Source organism: Eretmochelys imbricata, chromosome 12, assembly GCF_965152235.1.
Source record: "Eretmochelys imbricata isolate rEreImb1 chromosome 12, rEreImb1.hap1, whole genome shotgun sequence".
In the NCBI taxonomy this organism is placed as follows: Eukaryota; Metazoa; Chordata; order Testudines; family Cheloniidae; genus Eretmochelys; species Eretmochelys imbricata.
Genome location: NC_135583.1, coordinates 6,413,548 through 6,435,112, shown reverse-complemented (window position 1 = coordinate 6,435,112; position 21,565 = coordinate 6,413,548). Strand labels below are relative to the sequence as shown.

The window sequence follows — 21,565 nt, the reverse complement described above, 5'->3', positions numbered from 1 at the left end:
TCCACACCACCTTGTAGTTGTCTACCATTGATAGACAATATCTTTTTCATGCTCCATACCCCTCAGCCCCACCTTTAGTAGGCAAGACAGACTTCGCAGTAGGTCTGGAACAGACATGGCTATAGTGAATCAGAACCGGGGAAAGGAAGGAGGAACAACTCCTGTTCCAGTGCCTATTGATTTCAACTGAAGCAGCAAACTCAGGTAACCCAGACCCTAAACCATTGTCAGGATTGTTCTTAAATTTGGTGAGTCTTTGCTGTAGTATTCTGCAAACGCCACACTTACCAAAACCTCGTAGATCTGAGCTGAAGGAGTTCAGTAAAGCAAGACCAAAAATCACCTGTGAACAAATTAGAGGAAAGTAAAAGCCCATCACGCATTTAATTTCAATCAAGCTTTGTATTGTAAAAACTTAACCAGCTAGTTTGGGAAACAAATGTTTACCCACCTCTTGAACTTTGCTTAATTTGATAACTTTACTCAGCTGGGCAAATAAATGGGGTGAAGGCTTTAGACTCTGAAACAGAATAAAGTATGAATTATTTTTATGGATGGTCTAGCTTGTAATGTGAGAGACAGCCTGGAGGTTTCATGTGCAGGAGAGGAAAATTTATTTGCAGGAAAGGAAGCCATTTTGCAGTAGACTAGCTCACAAAGCCTGAATAGGGCAGTCAAAAAACAAGCAAAACCTACCATTTTCAGAGTTAATATCAAGGTGATCCATGCTTGGTAGAAAGTTCAAATTCAGACATACTTCCCGGGAGTTACACTAGTTCAGTTACTAAGTCATTGTTTTCAGGACCTCCCCCATGTCAACATAAAAATATAGTAGCACTCGGGACCTATTTTGTATTTTCACTGTTTTGAGGTCTAAAACTTTTGTGATTTTGAACATTTTGTTAAACACTATTAAACCAGCTAACTTCAAAATCAAGAGAAAGACCCTTTCTAAAGTGTCTTGGACACTACTACAGTGCTTCTGTGAAAATGGTAAAGTTAGATATAGCAGACTGTGCAATCCCAGACATCCACACGGACAGCTAGCATTAGCTAATATCGTAAGGGAATACAATTTAGACCCAACATTCGGGTTTATAAAGAAAGGCTTAAACTCAAATATTTTTTCATGAAACAAACTGAGCTCTGAGTCTTGCTTGGTTTTAAGTACTCCCATCAAGTGTTTGCAATCCAAATATTGCTTATGGAATGCATAAGAACCTGAAATTGACTAATTTATATTTACTGGGGAAACATGAGTGAAGTACAGAGAGCGATAATAAGGAGAGTAAGACTATTCAGTTTTTAAAATTCATGGTACTAAAAAAGACAAGAGCTTAAGTTTTAAGAAATTAAATCCCAGTAAAAACAAATACAGAGGGTATAAACTACTATAAAAAAAAGCAAGGCCAGTGAGGATTTCAGGCAACAATGGGAGCATGTCAAGTCTTACTCTAGATAAGGATCCTGTTCTCAATGCTAAAGACTGTCCTCAGTCCTCCTGCACTAGCACCCCTTTAATCCATCTAAATCTAGAAAATAGTAGTTCTTGAAGGGTAAAGGTTTCCTTCCTATAGGTTAATCCATTTCCCCTCCAACTCTAGCAAAACCTCTGTCACACTCCTCATGTTGGATTTTTAGTTTGCTAGTGCAGTTACACACTGCAAGAATGCTTACTGCCTTGTTTGACAAGTTTTCCTGTTTAAAAAATATTTTAAATGTAACTCATTGACTGCATTGTTTTTCCATGACGGACCCTTTTAAAACAGGGAATACAAACCTTCTGATAGTGCAATGGATTGTCAATGGCGTAGGACAGCGTCGAGATAAAGTTTGGCTTTGTAATCAGCGACGCACACTCCTGGATCAGAAACTGAGTCTGAAAAGAACAAGGTAACTGTAAAGCCGCTATTGCTTTGACATATTGAATCTGTATTTAGTTATCACTTCTACTTTCCACTCCACAGCCATAGTAGCAATAACCCAGTCAGATTACGGAGCACCTGAGATTTTGAATTCAGTATTTTGTACAAAGAAACATGGAAGGAGACAGACTAGTGTCCATCAGAATTTGACTTTCCTTGTCATTAAAATTTAGGTTTTAATATTTGCCAGACTAGACAAGCTAACCAAACATGTTTCGCAGTCACCTTGCACAGTAAACTCGATGTGCAAGTCTGGTACGTTATTTCACTTGTCTCAGGCTCCTACAGATGTTGGCATAGACACTGTCTGTATGCCAAACAGGAGCACAGTATGCTAAGTTAATCAATGTTTCTCAAGAGATTTTAGGAAAGAATGGAGGTTAAGCCAGGAAACAGGTGTGCCCCAAAAGTCTAAATATCTTGGAAGTATGTAAGATAGTCCAAACTAGCAATACAATGAGCTGCTAAGCTTTAAAAAGGTAAGGGATGTTTTAAGAAGGTACTGCATGGGGCAAGCAAAAGTGGGGCCAGCATACTTCAGTAGCAGGTTTTCTGAGTCAGTTCTTTAAAAGCCAGAGACAAGCTCTCAGTATTTCTACCTTCTCACTAGTTTAGAGCCAACAAAAGGGGTTGTAATTCAGAAGCTATGCAGATTATTTTCCACCAATTAACTGAAGACTCCAACCTGTACCCTGCTTTTGTGCTTAAAATGGCCTGAGAGCTTTGCAATAAGCCAATTAAAAGTGTAATTAGAATTTACCTGATGGAAATCTTTGCCACTGCTTTTACCATCGCCACTGAAATCCACATGCGAGAATAGACAGCGTAGTAAATGCCTGTCTGCCTCGGGACCGTGCCGATTCACAATCTGAAAGACCAAGAACAAACCATCTTGGAAACAAGACATCCAACAATTTTGATGGAAATTTGTCTGACACATTGATGGGGCACCAGTACTTTGGTAACTCTAGTAATTTCACTACTTTGTACAATGGAATACTCCAATTCAAATAGGAGGCACTGAGGATCCAAGATACCACTACCCCCTGTGAAGTAAGGGTTAACCTCATTTGGGGATGGAAAGACAGAATCAAAGCAGTAAAATGAGGACAGGAATAGAACCTCAATCTCCTAACTCGAAGTTGTAGTCTTTGATCATGCTTCTGCCCACATTAAGGCACACCAGCTTAAGCACTCAACTTGTTTGTTTTTGAGGAAGGAACCAGTACATAAGAGAATTCCCTTAACATCCTAATGAGCCTCATGCCACTAACCTGCACTGTGCCAAGTGACGGCTCTGTGAGCCAAAGTGGTGTGAGCAGTGTTTCAGCTCCAACACATGGGAGAATCCCTAGTTATCTATACAGTCTGCAGAAATGAAAAGTGTTTGGCATTTATTTTGTCAGATACCAACACATGAAACCAAAAAGATTAGTGTTCTACAAGTTACTTAACTGAACTTTTGAGTCAGTGACCCACCTAAATTGGAATGTTGTTTTATCTAGTAGCATGCCTGGTAGATTTGACCTGGTTCTACCAAAGTCACAGGTTGGGGACCTCCTAGAGTTAATACACTAGTACCTCAATTCTTTTATTTGGAAGGAAGGAAGGAGGCGGCAATCAGGGGTAAAGGGAGTATACAAGTGGGCAAGGAAATATAGTGAGAGTCTAAGTGCTAAAATGAATTTTTGACTCATTAAGATAGGATGCCAAGATTACAGGCCATTCGGAAAGTAAACAAGCATCAGATCTTTGATATGTCCTTCAGTCTAGTCCACTATTGCTTGTGTAGTTCTTGCAAGTGTGGAAATGCTCATTCAGCATGGCCTTTTGCACATCCTAGTTTAAACGAAGCTATTTAAAACAACTGGTAAATTATCTATATAACAGAATAAAGATATCTAAAAGCACAGGGTTAAGACGAATCTTGGGGATTCAGCTCTCATTTACATCCCACTTTACCCCCACATCCCATAAAACTGCAGCTGTCTTGACACCTGTTCAAACTTCCAGCCTCTTCCCCTCAGCAGTCATACAGAAGGATAGTTCTGTAGTGTCAACTCTGACCTTGCACTAGTAGCCACATACTGAGCTCCATAAAGCCAGCATGCTCCACCACATCCTTCTGATCACAAGCCCCTCTGGATTCACTATCACTATCCACCCATACCCATAGTGTTGAACTACACGCAGACTGGAACAAGTGTCAGTTATCAGTGCCCCCCATTGTTCTCCCTACTACCTTAATAAACCCCTAAATACTAGGGTTTTCTGTAATCTGAGTTAGACTCACTGATCAGCAAGCTTTTCAACATATATTTTACATCAGACAGCTGTGGTGGAGGCTCTGCACCAAACACTTTCCCCTCCAACGTTAGTCCATTTATACCTAAACTGAAGAATTAAAACTAATTTGTCAAAAGGCACAGCATCAATAGTTTATGAATTAGCTACTTTGCAACAGGCCTCCTCGCCATCACAGCGACTTAGTGAGGTTGTAGTATACTGTCTTTAAAGCCCGCCTTCCTCTTGTCTTATGTTTCTAAGTTCTTGGCTATTAAACAGCTCAAGTCCAGGCCCTTGCTGTTTTAACTACCGTGAGCTTTTTACACATAATCTGTTAACTATTGCTACTTCTAACCATTTCCTTCCCCAAGTTTAGATAACTATGTAATTTTTTTTAAGTCACCTGCCCCATTACAAGCCCAGTCAGTAATAGTCTGAGCAGAATCCACCACCACCTCCTCCAAGCACTAAATTGTGAAACAGAAATAGTGTATAAATACATTTCAGTAGTCTAGCCTACTCAGTTTCCATGGTGTATTTCCCTACCCTCCCATTTTACTTATTTCCACATGCTTCTCTTTTAATAGGTTTCTTTGTTTATGCAACAGGACAGAGTAGTACTGCCCTCTATTCAAGAGTAACTACCCCACTCCCCGACTGCCGAGGGCCTCCCAGCAGGTCATGCTCACACAGGAGAATGAAAAGTCCAGACGTATTTACAGTACACCAAAAGTCTCAGATGAATTGTTGAGTGTGAATCTGTCAATCCAGGCTTCAGAATGCATCTAGAACTATGGGCAATCCAAATCACTTAAGTATTGGTATTCAGACATAGCTACCACGCCTATGTCCCAGGCATTTGAAGGCAGTTACAAACCCCTGGCTCTTCAGTGTGCTATACCAAATAAATCTATGGACTCAACGGAGTCACTAAAGGTAGGAAAAGTGAATGAGTATCCATGTTAAAGCCACCATTACAATTGTACCACTGCACTAATTAGCATCCATGAACTAACATAACATGAGAATTAAGCTGTTTGCTCATTTAGATGTTTTATTTCCTACTGTGAGGTACATTTCTGAGCAGGGTGAAGGAAAACTTATCCCCCCGCCGTTCTTGTCTCCACAGGCACAACTCTGACTTAAATGCTTTCTAGTACCTTTCAAACAGGACTACATCCACTTAAATTTTTCCTCAAGGAAATGTAGAATAATTGCCAGTTTGGGTCAATGATTCCTGCTACAGGAAAATTTACAGTAGAGGATGTTCCCATCCCGGTCAGTCCACTTGTTCATACAGTGAATTTATAAAAACAAAAAGCCACTGTACTACATCATGTATCTGCTTGGCTGACAGCCAGTGGCAAGTTCACTACTGCCTACTCAGCAACATAGGTTAGAGTAGAGTTTGTTTCTTAGCATCTTATGCAAATAGTTCAGCAATAAAAATTTCTAAGTAGATGTATAAATCAGATTACAGACAGATTTTCAGGAAAAGAGGTAGGCATTGTTTAAGTAACAGCAACATTTAAGTTGGGTGAATTTGAAGGAAGTTATTACAATCACTTTTTTGGCAAAATCCAAATATTTAACACTACAGGTACGTTCTAGGAGCCAGCTATCACAGACACAATGATCACAGACACGTTCAATAATTCAAGGGCTTTCAAAAAACAAATGCTCATTTTGTGGCATGCAGCTTGAAAAATTAAAGTTATCTGCATTAGATAAGGAAAAGTGTGAAAACATTTTAGTTTACTGCTCAAAAAAGGTACCATGACGACAGACCTAGAAAAGTGAAGTTTTCCACAAAAGCAGGATTTCACAGGAGGCAACAGTGCCCACTATGTTTGCTACTATGTCTCAATCCTGACTTAGAATGTCCCCTCTATAAGTGACAGGTTAGTTCTGTCTCCACACTCATTCAACCCTTTGATTTTTGGTTGACATTGCTCAACTGGATGACTTATGCAGACTGATATGGTTATCTGCCTGCTGGGAACTGAACTAAACTGGTTTCATTCAAGTCTGGAAGACCAGTTGCTTTAGGCAAACCAGTTCTAGAAACTGGTTCAGTAACATGTGTTTCCTCCTCAGCAATCCACTGTGAACAAGGCTTTTCAGCCCCAAGGGTTCCCTTTACAGTAAAAGGCTATGAACTCAAGATGTAGCCTGAATCTTAACAAATATGTCAAAACATTTCAAACCTAAAAAAAGTGTTAACAGTGGACATTTTAAGCTTCCATGTTTTATCTGCAACCCAGAAAGCAAACTTGACTTATTTTACATGTTATACAAGCATCCAACAGTTAGCCAATTAAATTTAGCATTGTAAGATTCAAGGACCATTAGAAGTGTTTAAAATGGTATCCTTTTAAAGGAGTGTTCAGATTTTGCCAGGAAATTGAACAGTGACTCTAGAATTATAGTTACCATCTTTTATTGCATCCAAGGTTTCAGTGAGAACATTTTGAACAAGAAGTGTCAAGCAAATAGCCTTGTAAGTTAACAATGGTACAAACTTAAGGGTCCTGATATGAAGGAATTTAGGTAGAAATATTTGTATAGTAGATTCTCTCGGGAGGCTGATAGAACACTTAATCAGTAGTTAAAAAAATGAAGTTAGTAACAGACTCTGCTGAGCTTTTGGGAGGGGGGGCTACAGACTAGCTGCTTGGTCCCTAGTCTGTAGCAGTGCATGGGATTCTCCCGTCCTAAGTGCAGTCCTCTGCACTTGTCCTTGTTGAACCTCATCAGATTTCTTTTGGCCCAATTCTCTAATTTGTCTAGGTCCCTCTGTATCCTATCCCTACCTTTCAGTGTATCTACCACTCCCCCCAGTTTAGTGTCATCTGCAAACTTTGAGGGTGCAATCCACGCCCTCCTCCAGATAGTTAATGAAGATATTGAACAAAACCAGCCCCAGGACTGACTCTTGGGGCACTCCACTTGATACCAGCTGCCAACTAGACAGGGAGCCATTGATCACTACCCATTGAGCCTGACAATCTAGCCAGCTTTCTATCCACCTTATAGTCCATTCATCCAGCCCATACTACTTTAACTTGCTGGCAAGCATATTGTGGGAGACCGTATCAAAAGCTTTGCTAAAGTCAAGGAATAAACACATCCATTGCTTTCCCCTCATCCACAGAGCCAGTCATCTCACCATAGAAGTCAATTAGGTTAGTCAGGCTACAATTCTGGACCTTGGGGAAAAGAGGAGTTAGTAAATGTGTAGAAATATACTACAAATGCTGTGAGGTACAACTCAAAGGGAAAGACCACATTTGATGCTTCCATTCTTCCATTCAAAGTTTCCTTTGCAGCACTCTCTTCTGTTAGTTTACTTACATGCTGTATTTCCTGCTGGCTGGCTCGGTAGTTTTTCTTGGTTAAATTGTCCACCAGGTAGCTGATTTGAGACAAGGCCAGCGAGAGCGAGTCAAGATTCATTGCTGGTTGGGGCGGAAGCAGGCGGCCGAGCCCGGCGCAAAATCACCATTATTCCCCTTTAGTCACCTCAGAGACAGGTTAATTTTTGTTCAATTAGCCTATATCTGTTCTGTGCTATTTCTTCAGCTCTTCTTTCCAAGTGTTCTTATTCTGTTCTGAAACATGGCACCTAGAAGACAAAATAGCATTGCATTAGGTTGAATTTGTGTTAGTTTACGAATCTTCCAGAGATTTCTGAAATTCACTTAAGTCTTTCATTGAAACTAGTATAATATTTAACTAGCCTTGTAAGTTTCACATAGCATTTCTGAATCACTTCAAGGGTAGAGTTTTGAAAAGAACTTTTACAAAGCTTAACAGAAAAGTTTTCCTGCATTTTTGTTTTTAGGTATTTCCATTAAAAACCAGAGTTGGGAAAATATATTTTCCAGCAGTGGTGGAAGTTGAGCATTATGACAGCATAAGAACCAGAAGACAATTTAGGTTTTGTCCAAGAGGAGTGAAATGCAAAATAAATGGTGAAAAGGAGTCAGTTACCAGGTTTTACAGTCTGAGGTACTGATAACAAGGAATTTTATGATTTGATAGCTTCCCTTTGATGTAAAGACCTACCATAACATATGGAACATTGTTTAGATCATTTCTCATGGTAGCCTATGTGCATGTGCCAATAAAGTGTAGTGTCCACAGAAGGAAGTTCTGTTACAGATTTTCCCCCAACCCAGCCTTGTTTATGCAGGTCTCCAGCAACCTTTGAGGAGCTAGACAAAAAAAAGAGCTCAAAACAGACAAAGGGATCACTGCAGATATTTCAACAGCTCTAATCTGTCAGCTGTACTAGAGACAAGGGGAATGAGATACATAACAGATGAGATATCACAGAGAGCAAGAACCGACAGTCAATCATTCCAAGCTTCAGACACAGGTTTTTGGGACAATTCACTATTTGAAAGTTTTTGCAGTGTGCAGTCCTTCTTTGCCATATAGATCACACCAAGCAATTGTAAAGAGTAAATACAAGGATCTGCAACAGACCCTAAAATTTTATATAAACCAGCTTTCCAACCACAAAACCAAAGCTTGACAGCTTAACAAGTTACTATGACAGTATGAAATCTTATTTAATGTGAAATCTGGCTTGTCAAGTTAAGGACTCTGCCAGTGGGGTAAAATTGCATGCCAAAACAAGAATGTACACTGAAGACTGATAGGAAACTGAAAGCTATATTGATAAAAGACATTGTAATCAATCAGCCATCATTCTAACTCTTGAGAGTCACTGTATTGAAATGCCATTTATCTGAAGTATACAAAAACAGAAGTCAAGCTGGCATCTTGCCAGGAATCTGAAGACTTCACCTTATTCAGAGAAAACATTATATTGCCACAAGGAACTGAGGAATATACTCTGACCAAATGTGATCATACATGCTGGGACATGTTACCATGGGCTGCGTTTCAGCACTAAGAGGGCAGACATAGATTATTAACATTCACCCTGACTCTCATACTTGTGGCTTTCTAAGTTGATTTGCTACTTCTTTAAAAGGTATGGCCTTATCCAGAAGGGTTTTTCTGCCACACAAGAATTTAAAGTTGGATTCAACAAAAATTATGACAACAGTAACAATATCAACAAATCTGAAAAAGCTGTGCTATTCAACCTCTGCCATCTCAAATTTAACCAAGAATTTCCCCACATTTATATAAAGGAATTTCCTAGTTGCAGGGTCTATCTCCTCCCCTTCAATTAGGATTGCAAGTTATGATGTTTATTTGACATTGGCTTTATGCTTGGAGTGGGAGGAGTACACATGGTTAGGCATTTTGTACTTTTCTGGTATCACAGATTGCTGTCACTCCAAAGGACTTGACCAGGTGATAGTTTTAGTCATATAAGCAGCACATTTGCTCCTGGGGCACAATTAGCTAGCTAACAACTGTCCATCAAAATGTAAGTTAGTCTTCCACACCTAAGAAGTTGACATGCTTCTTCTCAATTATGCCCAAAATTAAAGGGGCTCATTACATTTCACAAAAATGTTAGTTTTTATATTCAACAGATCAGTTTTTGGTATTCTGGTAAAAGCATAATTGGACTAGCAAGCGAGAGGAAAAAGATTTATATACATTCTTTATCAACCTACAGACCACTGTTGGATTTTTAAAGCCACTCTTCTGCTGTATTAGAAAAGCCCACATTTTTACGGCTGCCTTATGCTACAGAAATAAATATTACTGAAACCTGTGTGTATGACCCAATTGCCACCATTTATGAAAAAATTACAAGCTCAGAAGTTGGGAGGAAAGAAACTCCCTAGAATGAAAAGGCTTCAACTTCCAGAATCCTAAGAGAGACTTTCAGCTTATAAAAGTGCCAGTTAACTGTACTGCAAAGGGAAAGTTACAGACATCTAACATGTCTAACTAAAAGATTAGAGAAGTCCCTTCAGTTTTACTGTGGGCATTGGACAGGAGTATAATCCATTCACCCTATTTGGGGGTCTTTCACTCAGCAGAGAAAAGAAACAAAAGGTGACTTAAGGCCACAAAGACCTTCAGGAGTACTCTGAGCAGATATGTACTTTAAAAAAAGTAGTTAAAAAAGATTACTAGATTCCCATTTAAAATAAATACATAAATAAATCTTTCAATGACTAGTTTTCCTGAACACGTCAAGTGTACATTCTTCAAAAGTTCTCACTGCACACACAGAGGCAGCTTACTGGCCCAACAACTGTACAGCTCGAGAAGTTTTTCATACTAACCTACTATACGTATAGCAGATAGGGAATGGCCACCAGCAAGGTCCAGCACAGTGCCTTGTTAAGAAGTTGAGCTCATCAGCAAGATGCTGACAAGAATTGATCACCCTCCCTTTACTAGAATACTTGGATTCCACAGTGATTGCTATGGTACGGTCTAGGAACAGCACTCTACCTAGATTTTGCTCATGGGTTCTATTTTTGGGTAGCTAGTACCAAATCAAAATCTTAAAGCTCACCCATGTGGCTGCTGGAAAGTGAGAAGGAACTCTTCCTCAGCCCAAGGGCATCTGACTGATGAGAGAGTAGCGTGGTCACCACTGTACCACCCAAAACTCAGTTTGTATTTTTGGGCCCTCTTACCACATGGCTCCAGCAACTAGTTCTGCTGCTGATATGAGGTTGACATGGTTCTTGCTTTCATCACCTACTATGCAGTACCCTGTGAACAGCAGTGAAACTGACCACAGCTTTGTTAGCTTAGAGTCATAGAAGATTAGGGTTGTCATCTAGTCCAACTCCCTGCTCAAAGCAGGACCAACACCAACTAAAGTTTCACTCTACCCTGCTTAGAAAAGCTAGCAGCAACAACAGAAATAGTAAAACAAGGGCTTAATTTATGAGGAAGCTGGGAACTTACTCCCTTCTCCTGACATCTCACCTCGCCATGACAAGCATTCCTCCTTGCAAGCCTTGAGCATCAGCATCTCACAGTACAATACGGTAATCAAAATTAGGATCCCAAATTTGGCTCTCATTTTAAAGTCAGCAGGATTTGAGAATGGCTGAAGTGATACTGTGGCTCAAAGATGAAATACAGTAGTAACGGCCCATACAGTTCTAGGAAGGAGCCTCATCTCAATGCTCTAAACACATCAAGATATAAAGTATGTATAAGGAGGGGTGGATTATATTTTTGTTACAAGCTTTTGTGCTTATTCCCATTACAGAGAACTTTAAGGCAACTATGTCAACTGAGAAAATACCTTATAAACCCTTTATCATTATACCTTTTTAAAGGACAATGACTGTTGATAAGATAAGGAAAATTAATGCAGTACTTGGGAAAGAGCTTGCACAAGTAGATATGTCTTGCACCATTCACTGAATGATCAAACTTGAGTGAGTTTGAGTAGTAGAGAGTTCCAGGGGAAAATAAGTAGATATTTTTAGACAAGTACATTCTTGAGATACAAGGTAGGTGAGGTAATAACTTTCACTGGACCAACTTCTAAAGCTTGTATCTTCCATCAACAGAGCTACTCAGAACTCTTCTTCGGGCAGCGTCTGAACTAAATATAAGTTGGGACAGATTGATAAGCAGAAGAGGTAAAGTGCATTGGAAAGCAATTGGGAGTCAGATTGTTATGCATAAAGGTTTTGAAGTGGGCAATTAAGGGTAGCAGATAGTGCAGATGTGTTACAAGTTGTTGTAATGAACTATGCATAAGATTAGTGTCCTTGTTAAGTCCATAGTTTTTGGTGTCTAGCAGAGTTTTGAACTGAAGTTCCCAGGCTTGCTTTCTGAAGGTGTTGTGCAGGTTTCCCTTGAGGAGGAGTACTGAAAAAATCAGATATGGAGTTATCACATTGTGATATCACATTATTTGCCCACAGGTGATATGGTGTTTTTGTCTTATATTTCTGTGCAAGTTCCTTCAAGAGCATAATGGTGGTCTGATTTCACCCATATAGTTATGGGGCATTTGATACAACATGTGGTATACCTCATCCAGTGTGATAAGCATGTGATACTCCACCCACACCACACCTTTCAAGATTCATGGTTTCTACACATGCTGATCACAACATGTAGTATAGCTCATCCAGATCATCAAATGCCCCAACAAGAACTATGTGGATGACATGAGACAATCACTACACTCTCCTCCAATCCACACAAAACCTGATCCACGATTAGTGGTGGTTTCAACCTATGCTAGTTGGGCTGTCCACTACACATCGAACACCCGAAAGGTTTTCACTTGGGCTGGTACCCAACCACTTTGCAATGAGGATCAGAGGATAAGCCACCCAAATGCTGACAGCCCTCCAATGCCTTCCTACCATCCCTCCCAGCCCTCATGTGCCCAGCAGGACAGACAAGTTCTTCCACAATTCACTAGTAAAGAATCAGAGTGACTCAGCTTACTACAGCAATAAGAGCAGTTGTGACATGCCCACAGAAGTCCTAACATGCTGATGAGCAGCGCAGCACCAGGACACAGTAACTCACGTTTGGCTGCTCACACCTGGACAGGCTAGGCTAACCTCAATGATAATCACCTATGTTAACTTGGCAGGGAAGATGTACCCTGAGTACACTTTACTCAGCAAGAAAGAATGTTTTCACTATGTCAATCAGTTACTGTATGTATCTAGTCATTTTTCACACTTGAAAGACTTGTGTCAGAGTTCAGGCAACGGATATTAAACTTGATCCCAGTCAACTATAGAAAAGTTCTCCAAAAGACATTTTAACTACTCAAGAGTGCCTTATCTTCTAAAGAAGGAAAAATTCAGTAAGAGTCCCTGGTCTTAAGTAATGCATGTGGAAAGCTGCCTTTCCTCACCACCACTCCAAAAAAGTCACAATAGTTTTCATCTTTCTGTTGCCCAGATATGACCTACTTGGCCTATTCTACAAATTAGACTAACCAGCTGAAGTGATCATATACCGAAGTGAAGAGTCATTCACAGGGCAGAAAAACGTCTGATTTGTGGATCATAAATTTCATGTTAGACTGTGTATGACTTAATTTTTAAACTATGAAGCTGAAAGCATTATGGCAACTGAATGACAAGACATTAGAAGTCACTGTTGATGCAAATGATGTTTTGGAATTTCCTCATTAGCAGTCTTCATAAAAGTCTTAAATATGAAAGTTTCAGAACATTATGAAGAATGGACTTCTAGAATACTGCATTGGTTTAGCTAGCCATCAACAGGGACAAAATGGTTTTTATTCAGTTGTAATGTTTAAAACAAGACTGTCTAGAATGTAACAGGCAAGGAAAGCCATTCTCCTTGAATGTTTCATTGCAAAACTCAGTGAGTGACCCAACAGGACAATCAGACTGCACACCTTCACCTAAAGTAACTAAAAAAGCAAGGTGCAGTGCACCTAGGATTGTGTGTCTACTTCACGATAAACAGGCTCAGCCCAGGACATATTTTGTTACAAGCCAATTTTATCAGCATATTTGAAGTTAGAGCCCTGCAAATATGCAGACCATGTCTGCAGATCGGATGCAGGTACAACTTTTGTATCTGCACAGGGCTCTATTTAGATTATTTAAGATATAGGTTCCTGCGTTACAAGGGGCACTACCTTCATAACAGATTTGGCCCTTAGGTCACCCCTTAAATTACCGTCATCTGTATTAGCACTTATCCATACTCTCACACAAAGTATAAAATTTTATTTCAAGTGGTACAGCATACCCACTTTAGTCAACTTATAAATCTTGCACGGAATCATTACACTTCCTAAAGAGAATGACAAGTATATCATAAGGAACTCGTATAGCAGGTAAAGTTTCAGTTGGTAATCAGAGCCACTTCTGAAGTGGCTCTAATATTGTGGAATTCAGGTGGGCTATAAACACAAGAATAAAATTCTAGGCAAGAATCCAATAGTTTAGCAGCGAGCACAAACTTCAATCTCCACAGAAAAGTTAGTATTCAGTACTGAAACGTTTTTACTAATCTATAAATCCAGTAAATGGAAATGCACTGTCAGTTACTGTGTGACACTTCAGTTGCGTATTTTACCACTGAGGAGGGTGAACTGAAAATGCCTTTGAAGTGCTTTGAAATACTTCAAAACAAGAAAAGGAGTACTTGTGGCACCTTAGAGACTAACATTTATTTGAGCTTAAGCTTTAGTGAGCTACAGCTCACTTCATCAGATGTATGCATTCAATGAAGTGAGCTATGCTCAAATAAATGTTAGTCTAAGGTGCCACAAGCACTCCTTCTCTTTTTGCGGATACAGACTAACACGGCTGCTACTCTGAAACCTGTCATTATTCAAAACAAGAGACACTCTACAAAAGTAGTCTTAAAATGGCTCAGGAAAGGTAAGATTTCATTTGAATGTTAGGAATTTTTCAAGGTGCGAGACAAGCATTTCCATTGGGTTTCAAAGGCAGTAGTTAAACAACATCACACCTCCAATGTGGATGTTAGCATTTTATCTGAGCCAAAAAATGTGAGGCCATTACAGGAATGCAAGTTCTATAAGATTCTGCATAAGGAAACAGTGAGGAGCAAAATTATTGAACTAGTTTCTGGTGGAATATGTTCATCTTGTCCTCCCATCAAAGCCACATAACTAGAGTTTATGAAGTACTCTGCTAGTGCCTCAAAAAACTCAGTTAGGGAAGAAACTGGAGGTATGCTTCAAAGCTAATTTAGACTACAAGACAGTTACTGCTTAAACATTTATGGCAAGAGAAAACTCACTGCATAAGCCACATGGATGACAATTTAATTACATTACTGGGAAATTTTACTCATTCTTTCCAATATAGTAGAACAAGCTTAATATTTGGTCTAGTAACTCTCACCACAACCCCAAACAGCTACTCTCCAACAAGAGTTTAGGTTTACTTTAGAGAAAAATAATTTGTAGAAAGCAGTTTGTTAACTCAACTGGCATAGTAGTAACTCAATTAAATGTTTCTTTAATTAGCTATTGAACAAGCTTTGGCATCCTTCCCTTATTTTAAGATTATAAATTCCATTTAGTCAATATGATTTCAGCAGTCAACATGTAGCCCCACACTTACATTTCAGCCACAAACTTGCCTAAATACATGGTCTTGCAATTTTGTGCTACAGAGCATTATAACTAGTTAAAAATATCAGTTTCCAGCCTCTTTTGCATTGAGTGTGTTGAATGTTGGTAAGTATCCTAGGGAACACAGCAAGTACCTTTTGCTAGTGTCTCAAATGAAGAATGTGAAAAACACTTAGGTAGTGTACATACTGTAGAGCACTGATCTCCATCCTGTTTATGCACAAGATCACTTTTTGAATTTAAGTGCAACCCAGGATCTATCCTGCTCCTTCCCCAAGGCCCTGTCCCTTCCTCGAGGTCCTGCCCCACTCATGCCATCCTCCGTCCCTCTATCACTCGCTCTCCCCCACCTTCACTAGACTGAGGTAGGGGGTTGGGGTGCAGGCTCTGGGCTGGGGCAGAGGAGTTTGGAGCATGAGAAGGTGCTCAGGGCTGACCCTGGGGCAGGAGATTGGGGTGCAAAACTCTAGGAGAGTGTTCGGGTGCCGGAGGGTGCTCTGGGCTGGGGCAGTGTTGGGGGTACAGGGTGCAGGCTCCAGGAGAACAGCTCAGGGCTGGTGGCTGGGATGCAGGCTCCCGCCAGGCAGCACCTACCTCAGTCAGCAGTGCAGCGGGGTTAAGATGGGTTCCCTGCCTACCCTGGCCCGGAAGCGGCCACCATGCCCCTGCGGCAGGGGAATGTGGCACTGCCCTCACAGCTCCCATTGGATGCAGTTCCCCGCTCCCAGCCAATGGAAGCTGCGGGGGCCATGCTTGCAGGCAGGAGCAGCATGGAGACCACTCCCCCTTCCCCCTCACAGGGGCTGCAGGGGCATGCTGACCACTTCCAGGAGCAGTGCATGGCCAGGGTAGGCAGGGAGCCTGCCTTAGCCCTGCTGGACTTTTTGCAGCCAGAGATCACATTCGACTTTCAGAGGCTCCAGGATCGACCAGCTGATTGCAATCTAACAGTTGGTGACCACTGTTGTAGAGCAACCAGGATACACATTTATATCCTATTTGCACTCCAGTTTAACAATGCAGTTTGAAGTTCTCCCTAGTCAGTGTAGTTAAGTTTACAATAGATAGGACCTATCTTCAGTGACCAGTGAAGATGGATTAGAACTGATTTTTTTCTACCAAAAACACGTTTAAAACTGTTGATAAATGTTACATGCCAGCGCCTTAAAGGAGAACTTCAGTGATTAATATTACATACTTCTCAGTGTTATTTATTAACTAAAAACACAAACTGAATCTCGCTAGAGCACAGGAATACTGTACTCAATGAATGACACTTCTCCCTGCACTTTGGTTTACTGATGGGCATTCACTAGAGTACAATGTTTTGATTAATTTTTCCTCCTCAGTAACAGTAGTTATAAAAATCTCTGCTCTACTCCCTTCAGTACAGTCCATCCACATAGCTAAACATGGCCAACTCAGTATCTCATTTCTATCCAACTCCAGCTATTAAATACAATTTTAAAGTAAACACTGATCAGAAGAATGGACAGGAATAAATCTCTCTATGGAGAAGCACAGGGGAGACTCAAGACTGGAGTTGTGGGGCAACAGGATGAGGGTCAGAAATTTAGACAGCCATGTTTATAGGGATATGAAGTGAAGGACAGTACTGAATCTAGATGTAGGAGTGGGATGGAAAGTACATTTCTGCACAGCCATCCAAGACTGCTTCCTGTTTACAAGGCAATTACCTCATCCGGGCTAATTTTGCCTTCATTTTATTCAATCCAAAGTATAGTTACCTTGGAAACACAAAGCCTACTGAAGTTACTTATATGTATCAAGAATGAATTGTCATACAAGTCTCTTTAGAAATACCTGTATTTCACTACCAGCTTAACAATCTGACAGCTGCTGTTTTCTTTTCATGCTTTCCATCATAGAGTCCTTGAAGTTGAGCTCAGAAAGCATCTGCATTATCCGATCACATGACAAAACTGGAGACTTCTAAACTTTAAGTTTTATGTTCCAGGCACTAAGTCTATATTTGGCTGTCACAGTGTCAACTTTTATCTGTTCATTATATTTAAGGCCCTTGTACATCACGTCTCACTCCTTTTGCAGTTGTATGCACTGAACAAAATCTTTTGCAATTTGTTAAAGTTAGCTGGCAGTCACCTTTCAGTTTCAAGACCTTGGAAGGGAAGGCTATTACACAAGCAATGAATGCTCATTTCAAGGGAGCTATTTTTAAAGAACAGTTTACACTAAGTTACTACAATTACATTAAGTTTTCTAGTTTTGAACTAAGCAAATGTTAGGACTAAGCAGCTGCTCATCACTCAAGTTAACTGGATGATAGAATTTAGAAATGTTTTTTCCTTTCAACTGAATAGCACAGCCACTTCTGGTATGCTGAAATAATTTGTAATTAAAGACCATGTCCTCACAGTACTTACTGTATGAATATGTAACTCCATTTTTATATATTTATTTTTCATCAGCCAACGTAACAGAATAACCCTGTCTTGTAAATGTTGGGCTTTTCAAGACCTCCTCTTACTCGGCTTTTCAAGAACCCATGTCAGGTCAGGCCTACCGTGCACGGGCTCTTTACGTTAACCAACAGCCTAGAGGTTGGAAACGATCCGTGAGGGCCAGGTATTCAAAGACCTGATCCAACCCATTTCAAACCCAGTAACTCATGGGGATCCAAAAGGAGCCCAAGGGGATGTGGTAGCCTAAGTCCATCCTCCCTCACCCACCAGGGAAGAGGCAGGTTTTCCTAGGCTCCCTCCTAGCAAGCTCATTAACGCTGGTGTCTCAAAGAACCGTAGCCGCAGGAGAAAGGTAAGTTTCTGCCCCCCGCCCGTCCTGGAAAACTGGGGAGCTGGAGTCCAGCCACTCCCCGCCGAGAGCCCCAGCAGCCAGGGAGACTGGTCCAGCACGGACCGCCCAGCCCTACACACGGTCGAGCCCCGCAAACGGCTGGGCCTCGGAGCCTCCACTCGGGCTCCCCCTACCGGGAGCTTCCGGCCGGGCTCACGGGCCCCACCGCCGCAAGCCCGCCCGCCGCTCCGGGCGGGCGCCGGGCTGTCCTGCCCCCGACGTGCGGGGTGCCCCCTCTACGGGCCCGGGCTCCCGCCTCCCCCAGACTGCGGGTCACGTCCCAGCCTAGCCCCCGAGCGCCTCACAACCGCCCCAGCACCGCTCCGAGCCCCCCACAAGACTCAGGCTACCCCACGCTCCCATCCTTCCGGTCCGTTCCTGCTCGCCTGGGCCCGGGCCCCACATACTCTAAGCCCAGGGCTGCGCCCGGCCCCAGGCCTCCGTACCCGCGGCCTGCTCCCAGGCGTCCAGCCCAGGGCCCCGTCGCGGCTCTCACCTCAGACGGCAGGGCTGGGGATCGTGGGGCCGCAGCAGGCGCCTCGCTCAGCCTCTGGCGCTTTTATCCTCTCTCAGCTTTTCGCCTCCGCTGGTTTCAATACAAAATGGCGGACGGGGTCGCGCGCTCACGTCGCGGCCTTTCCCCTCCCCAGTCCCCTCGCGGCACGCCAGGCGCAGGGCGGGGCCGCGGCCCTCCTCCCCGCGCACGCGGATTGCAGCCAATCACAATCCAGGCAGGCGCACGGGCGCCTGCGCTCGTGGGATCCGCCCAATCAGCGACTGGGGTTCATTGGGGGAAGAAATGGGAGCGCTTTCTGCCCCAAAGCAAGGGCCTGCCACTGATTGGTTAATGGGATGGAGGCCTTCCTCCCTCCCATCTGCAAATCAAAGGTCAGGGCGCCTGCGCGTAGGAGATGCGGCCAATCGGCGTTCAGTGAAGGCCGCTGGGCGCACAGGGTCCGGCCAACGGCAGGGGAGCGCGGCTGGGCAAGGAGGAAGGGGAAGTGAAGGAGGCCGCAAAGGGCGAGAGCGGAGTCATTGGGGAAGAGGCGTGGCTGGGATGGGAGGGGCTGCCCAGCCCCAACTGGAGGGACAACACTTCCTGCGCGATACCCCCGTCAGGTGCTACCCAATGGTGCAGTCCTTGAGGCGCTGCTTCATGGTGTAAGCAGTGCGCCCAATGGTACAGTCCACCTACCTCTTGCACTCCAACGCGGGTAGAATTCTCCCCCCCATGAGCACCGACACAATGGTACAGTCCAGTCCAACCCCCCGCCCCCTCCCTTTTCCGCCCCCACACATGCGCGCTCTCCCCCGCCACCCTGTTCCGTAGTGGTATGGGTCAGTTACATCTTTCCTCTTTCCACGGTATGCATCTGATTTAGTGAGCTGTAGCTCACGAAAGCTCATGCTCAAATAAATTGGTTAGTCTCTAAGGTGCCACCAGTACTCCTTATCTTTCCTCTTCACCGCCTCCCCCTGAGGTATTATGCGATGGTACAGTCCACCTGGCTCCAGCTCCCCCCCCCCCCGCCGTGTCACATGACGGCCCAGCTCACTTGCTCTGCACGTGGCAAAGGCATGGAGGACCTGGCGAGCCAGGGCAGGTGCCAGCTCGGATCAGACAGTCGGTGCCTGCTCTGCACCACCGCAGATCAGGAGTCACTCCTGAAGTCAATGGGAATGTGCCACCGTCAAACCAGTGTGAGACCAGAACTGCCCACAGCCAAGCAGGCAGCGGCACCTCCTTCCGCCTGGCCTGCCCCACGCATGGCTTGGGCTGGAAGCTGGCTCCTCGCGGAAACATGGCTACTCCCTAGCCATCTCTGGCTCCAGAACGAGGGCACGGGGCAGCCCCATGTCCCGGGGAGAGACCGGCGCCTGTGCACGGCCGTGTCACATTTCTCCGTTAGAGTTACGGAAATGCCAGCCAGGAAAACGAAAAATAGTCCAACACGAGAGGAATGGTTCAAAAATACAGGAGGTTGTGGTTATGGAAAAATTAATGCACCAATTACATACCAAGCAAAATAGAGGACAGATTTGTTGCTATTTATTCACGGCTCACACAAAGTATATTCATGTCTAAAAAACCCAGCACATATGTCAATCCTTGAGGGGGCCATTTAGGGATCTGGGGCAAAAATTGGGGATTAGTCCTGCTTTGAGCAGTGGGTTGGACTAGATGACCTCCTGAGGTCCTTTCGAACCCTGATATTCTGTGATCTATGATCCTGCATCTTGTGCACTGAGCCTGCTGTAATTTTGAGATGCTCAGTTTTCTGAACTTTTTGATATTATGAACTCCTCAAGTCCCAATTTGCTCATAAAATAGTTTGCACAGCGGAAGTACAGCAGTATAAATTAAGATAGCCATAGCCAAGGAGCCGGGCAGCTTAAATGCCCACCTCCCCTGAACAGTTGCCTACCCTTACACTCCCCATTTTCAAATGCCTGGAGAAAAAAAGCTGAGTTTTGCAACTCAAATACAGTATGTATTTGGAATCAGCAATACAATGAAGTGACAGAAACGGGTGGGAGCATGCAGTGCATTGCAGTTTGAATTTCAGGCCTTTGTTGGGTGCATTGAGGTTGGCAGAATCATTGAATTGAAGGACATACGCATGCTGAGATGGGTGTTATGATTGTAGCTGGCTAACACTTGGAGAATGGTATTGTGTTGGGTGTGAATGTTACCTTATTATTTCCTTGTTCTTTACCATGGGCATCATGAAGAAATATGTTTGAGCAGTCCTGAGTCTTAATGAAGAGGGTTTTTTTGCTGGGGGGGTGGCGGATTCCTTACCGTTTTTTTTTTTCTTTTTTAATTAATATATGTAATCATGGGGCTAAGGACCCAGGGCTGGAGACTAGTTAACTGTCTGGAGAAAGGGGTTAGCTGGGGAGCAGCAGAGTTAAATAATTCCATCTCCTGCGTTTAAAACTGCATGACCAGTTGACCAAGCTTTAACTGACAATCCAGCTTCCAAAGCATGGAGCTCAAAGCTTTTATGTGAAGCAGAAGGAACTTGGCTTCCTGAAATGCTTTGAGCACCAGTTGGAGAAAGCTTGGGCATCAGTCAAAGCTTTCCCTGCTATGGGTGTAACATTTTAAACAGAAGAGTTGTAGCTGTTTCACAGGCTTCCCAGTTTCTCTAGCCAACGCTGATCAAAGACCCTCAGCCAGCCTCTGTTCCTTGCTTCACGTCCTAAGCAGGCACCTTCTGCCTGTTGTCCCTTCTGCTGCCACACCTATGTTGCCCTGTTTTCTTCTTGTAAACCATACACCTTTGTCTACGCTGGGCAAGTTTTCCAAAAGACTTGGAATCTGTAAACCTGTTTGAATGTTTGTGAAAATGTCCCCAGTTTACAGAAGGCCAAAAGGCCTTAATTTCTACACATGTGAAGTTTTATATTTGCAAACAGTTGTGTACATAAAAATACATCCATATAAAAATACACACATCTAAAACACGTGTGTCAGAACCAGCCCAAT

At 42.8% G+C, this 21,565-nt stretch overlaps 1 protein-coding gene across 12 annotated transcripts in view; it reads right to left on the bottom strand.

Moving 5' to 3' along the window:
• The window catches only part of CNOT1 (CCR4-NOT transcription complex subunit 1), a 91,336-nt gene extending 72,547 nt beyond the window's left edge, over window positions 1–18,789 (bottom strand). For 6 of the 12 annotated variants that reach the window (XM_077831450.1, XM_077831455.1, XM_077831453.1 and 3 more), the window contains exons 1-6: window positions 18,569–18,744; window positions 7,566–7,836; window positions 2,686–2,793; window positions 1,781–1,879; window positions 452–520; window positions 289–343 (exon numbers count right to left, since the gene is read on the bottom strand). In XM_077831450.1, coding sequence (XP_077687576.1) covers window positions 289–343; window positions 452–520; window positions 1,781–1,879; window positions 2,686–2,793; window positions 7,566–7,667 — 433 coding nt within the window. In that variant the 5' untranslated portion in view covers window positions 7,668–7,836; window positions 18,569–18,744. Of the gene's footprint in view, window positions 1–288; window positions 344–451; window positions 521–1,780; window positions 1,880–2,685; window positions 2,794–7,565; window positions 7,837–18,568 lie in introns of all 12 variants that reach the window. The other 6 variants (XM_077831448.1, XM_077831447.1, XM_077831449.1 and 3 more) reach the window with 3 other exon arrangements.
• Between the last annotated feature and the right edge of the window lie 2,776 nt (window positions 18,790–21,565).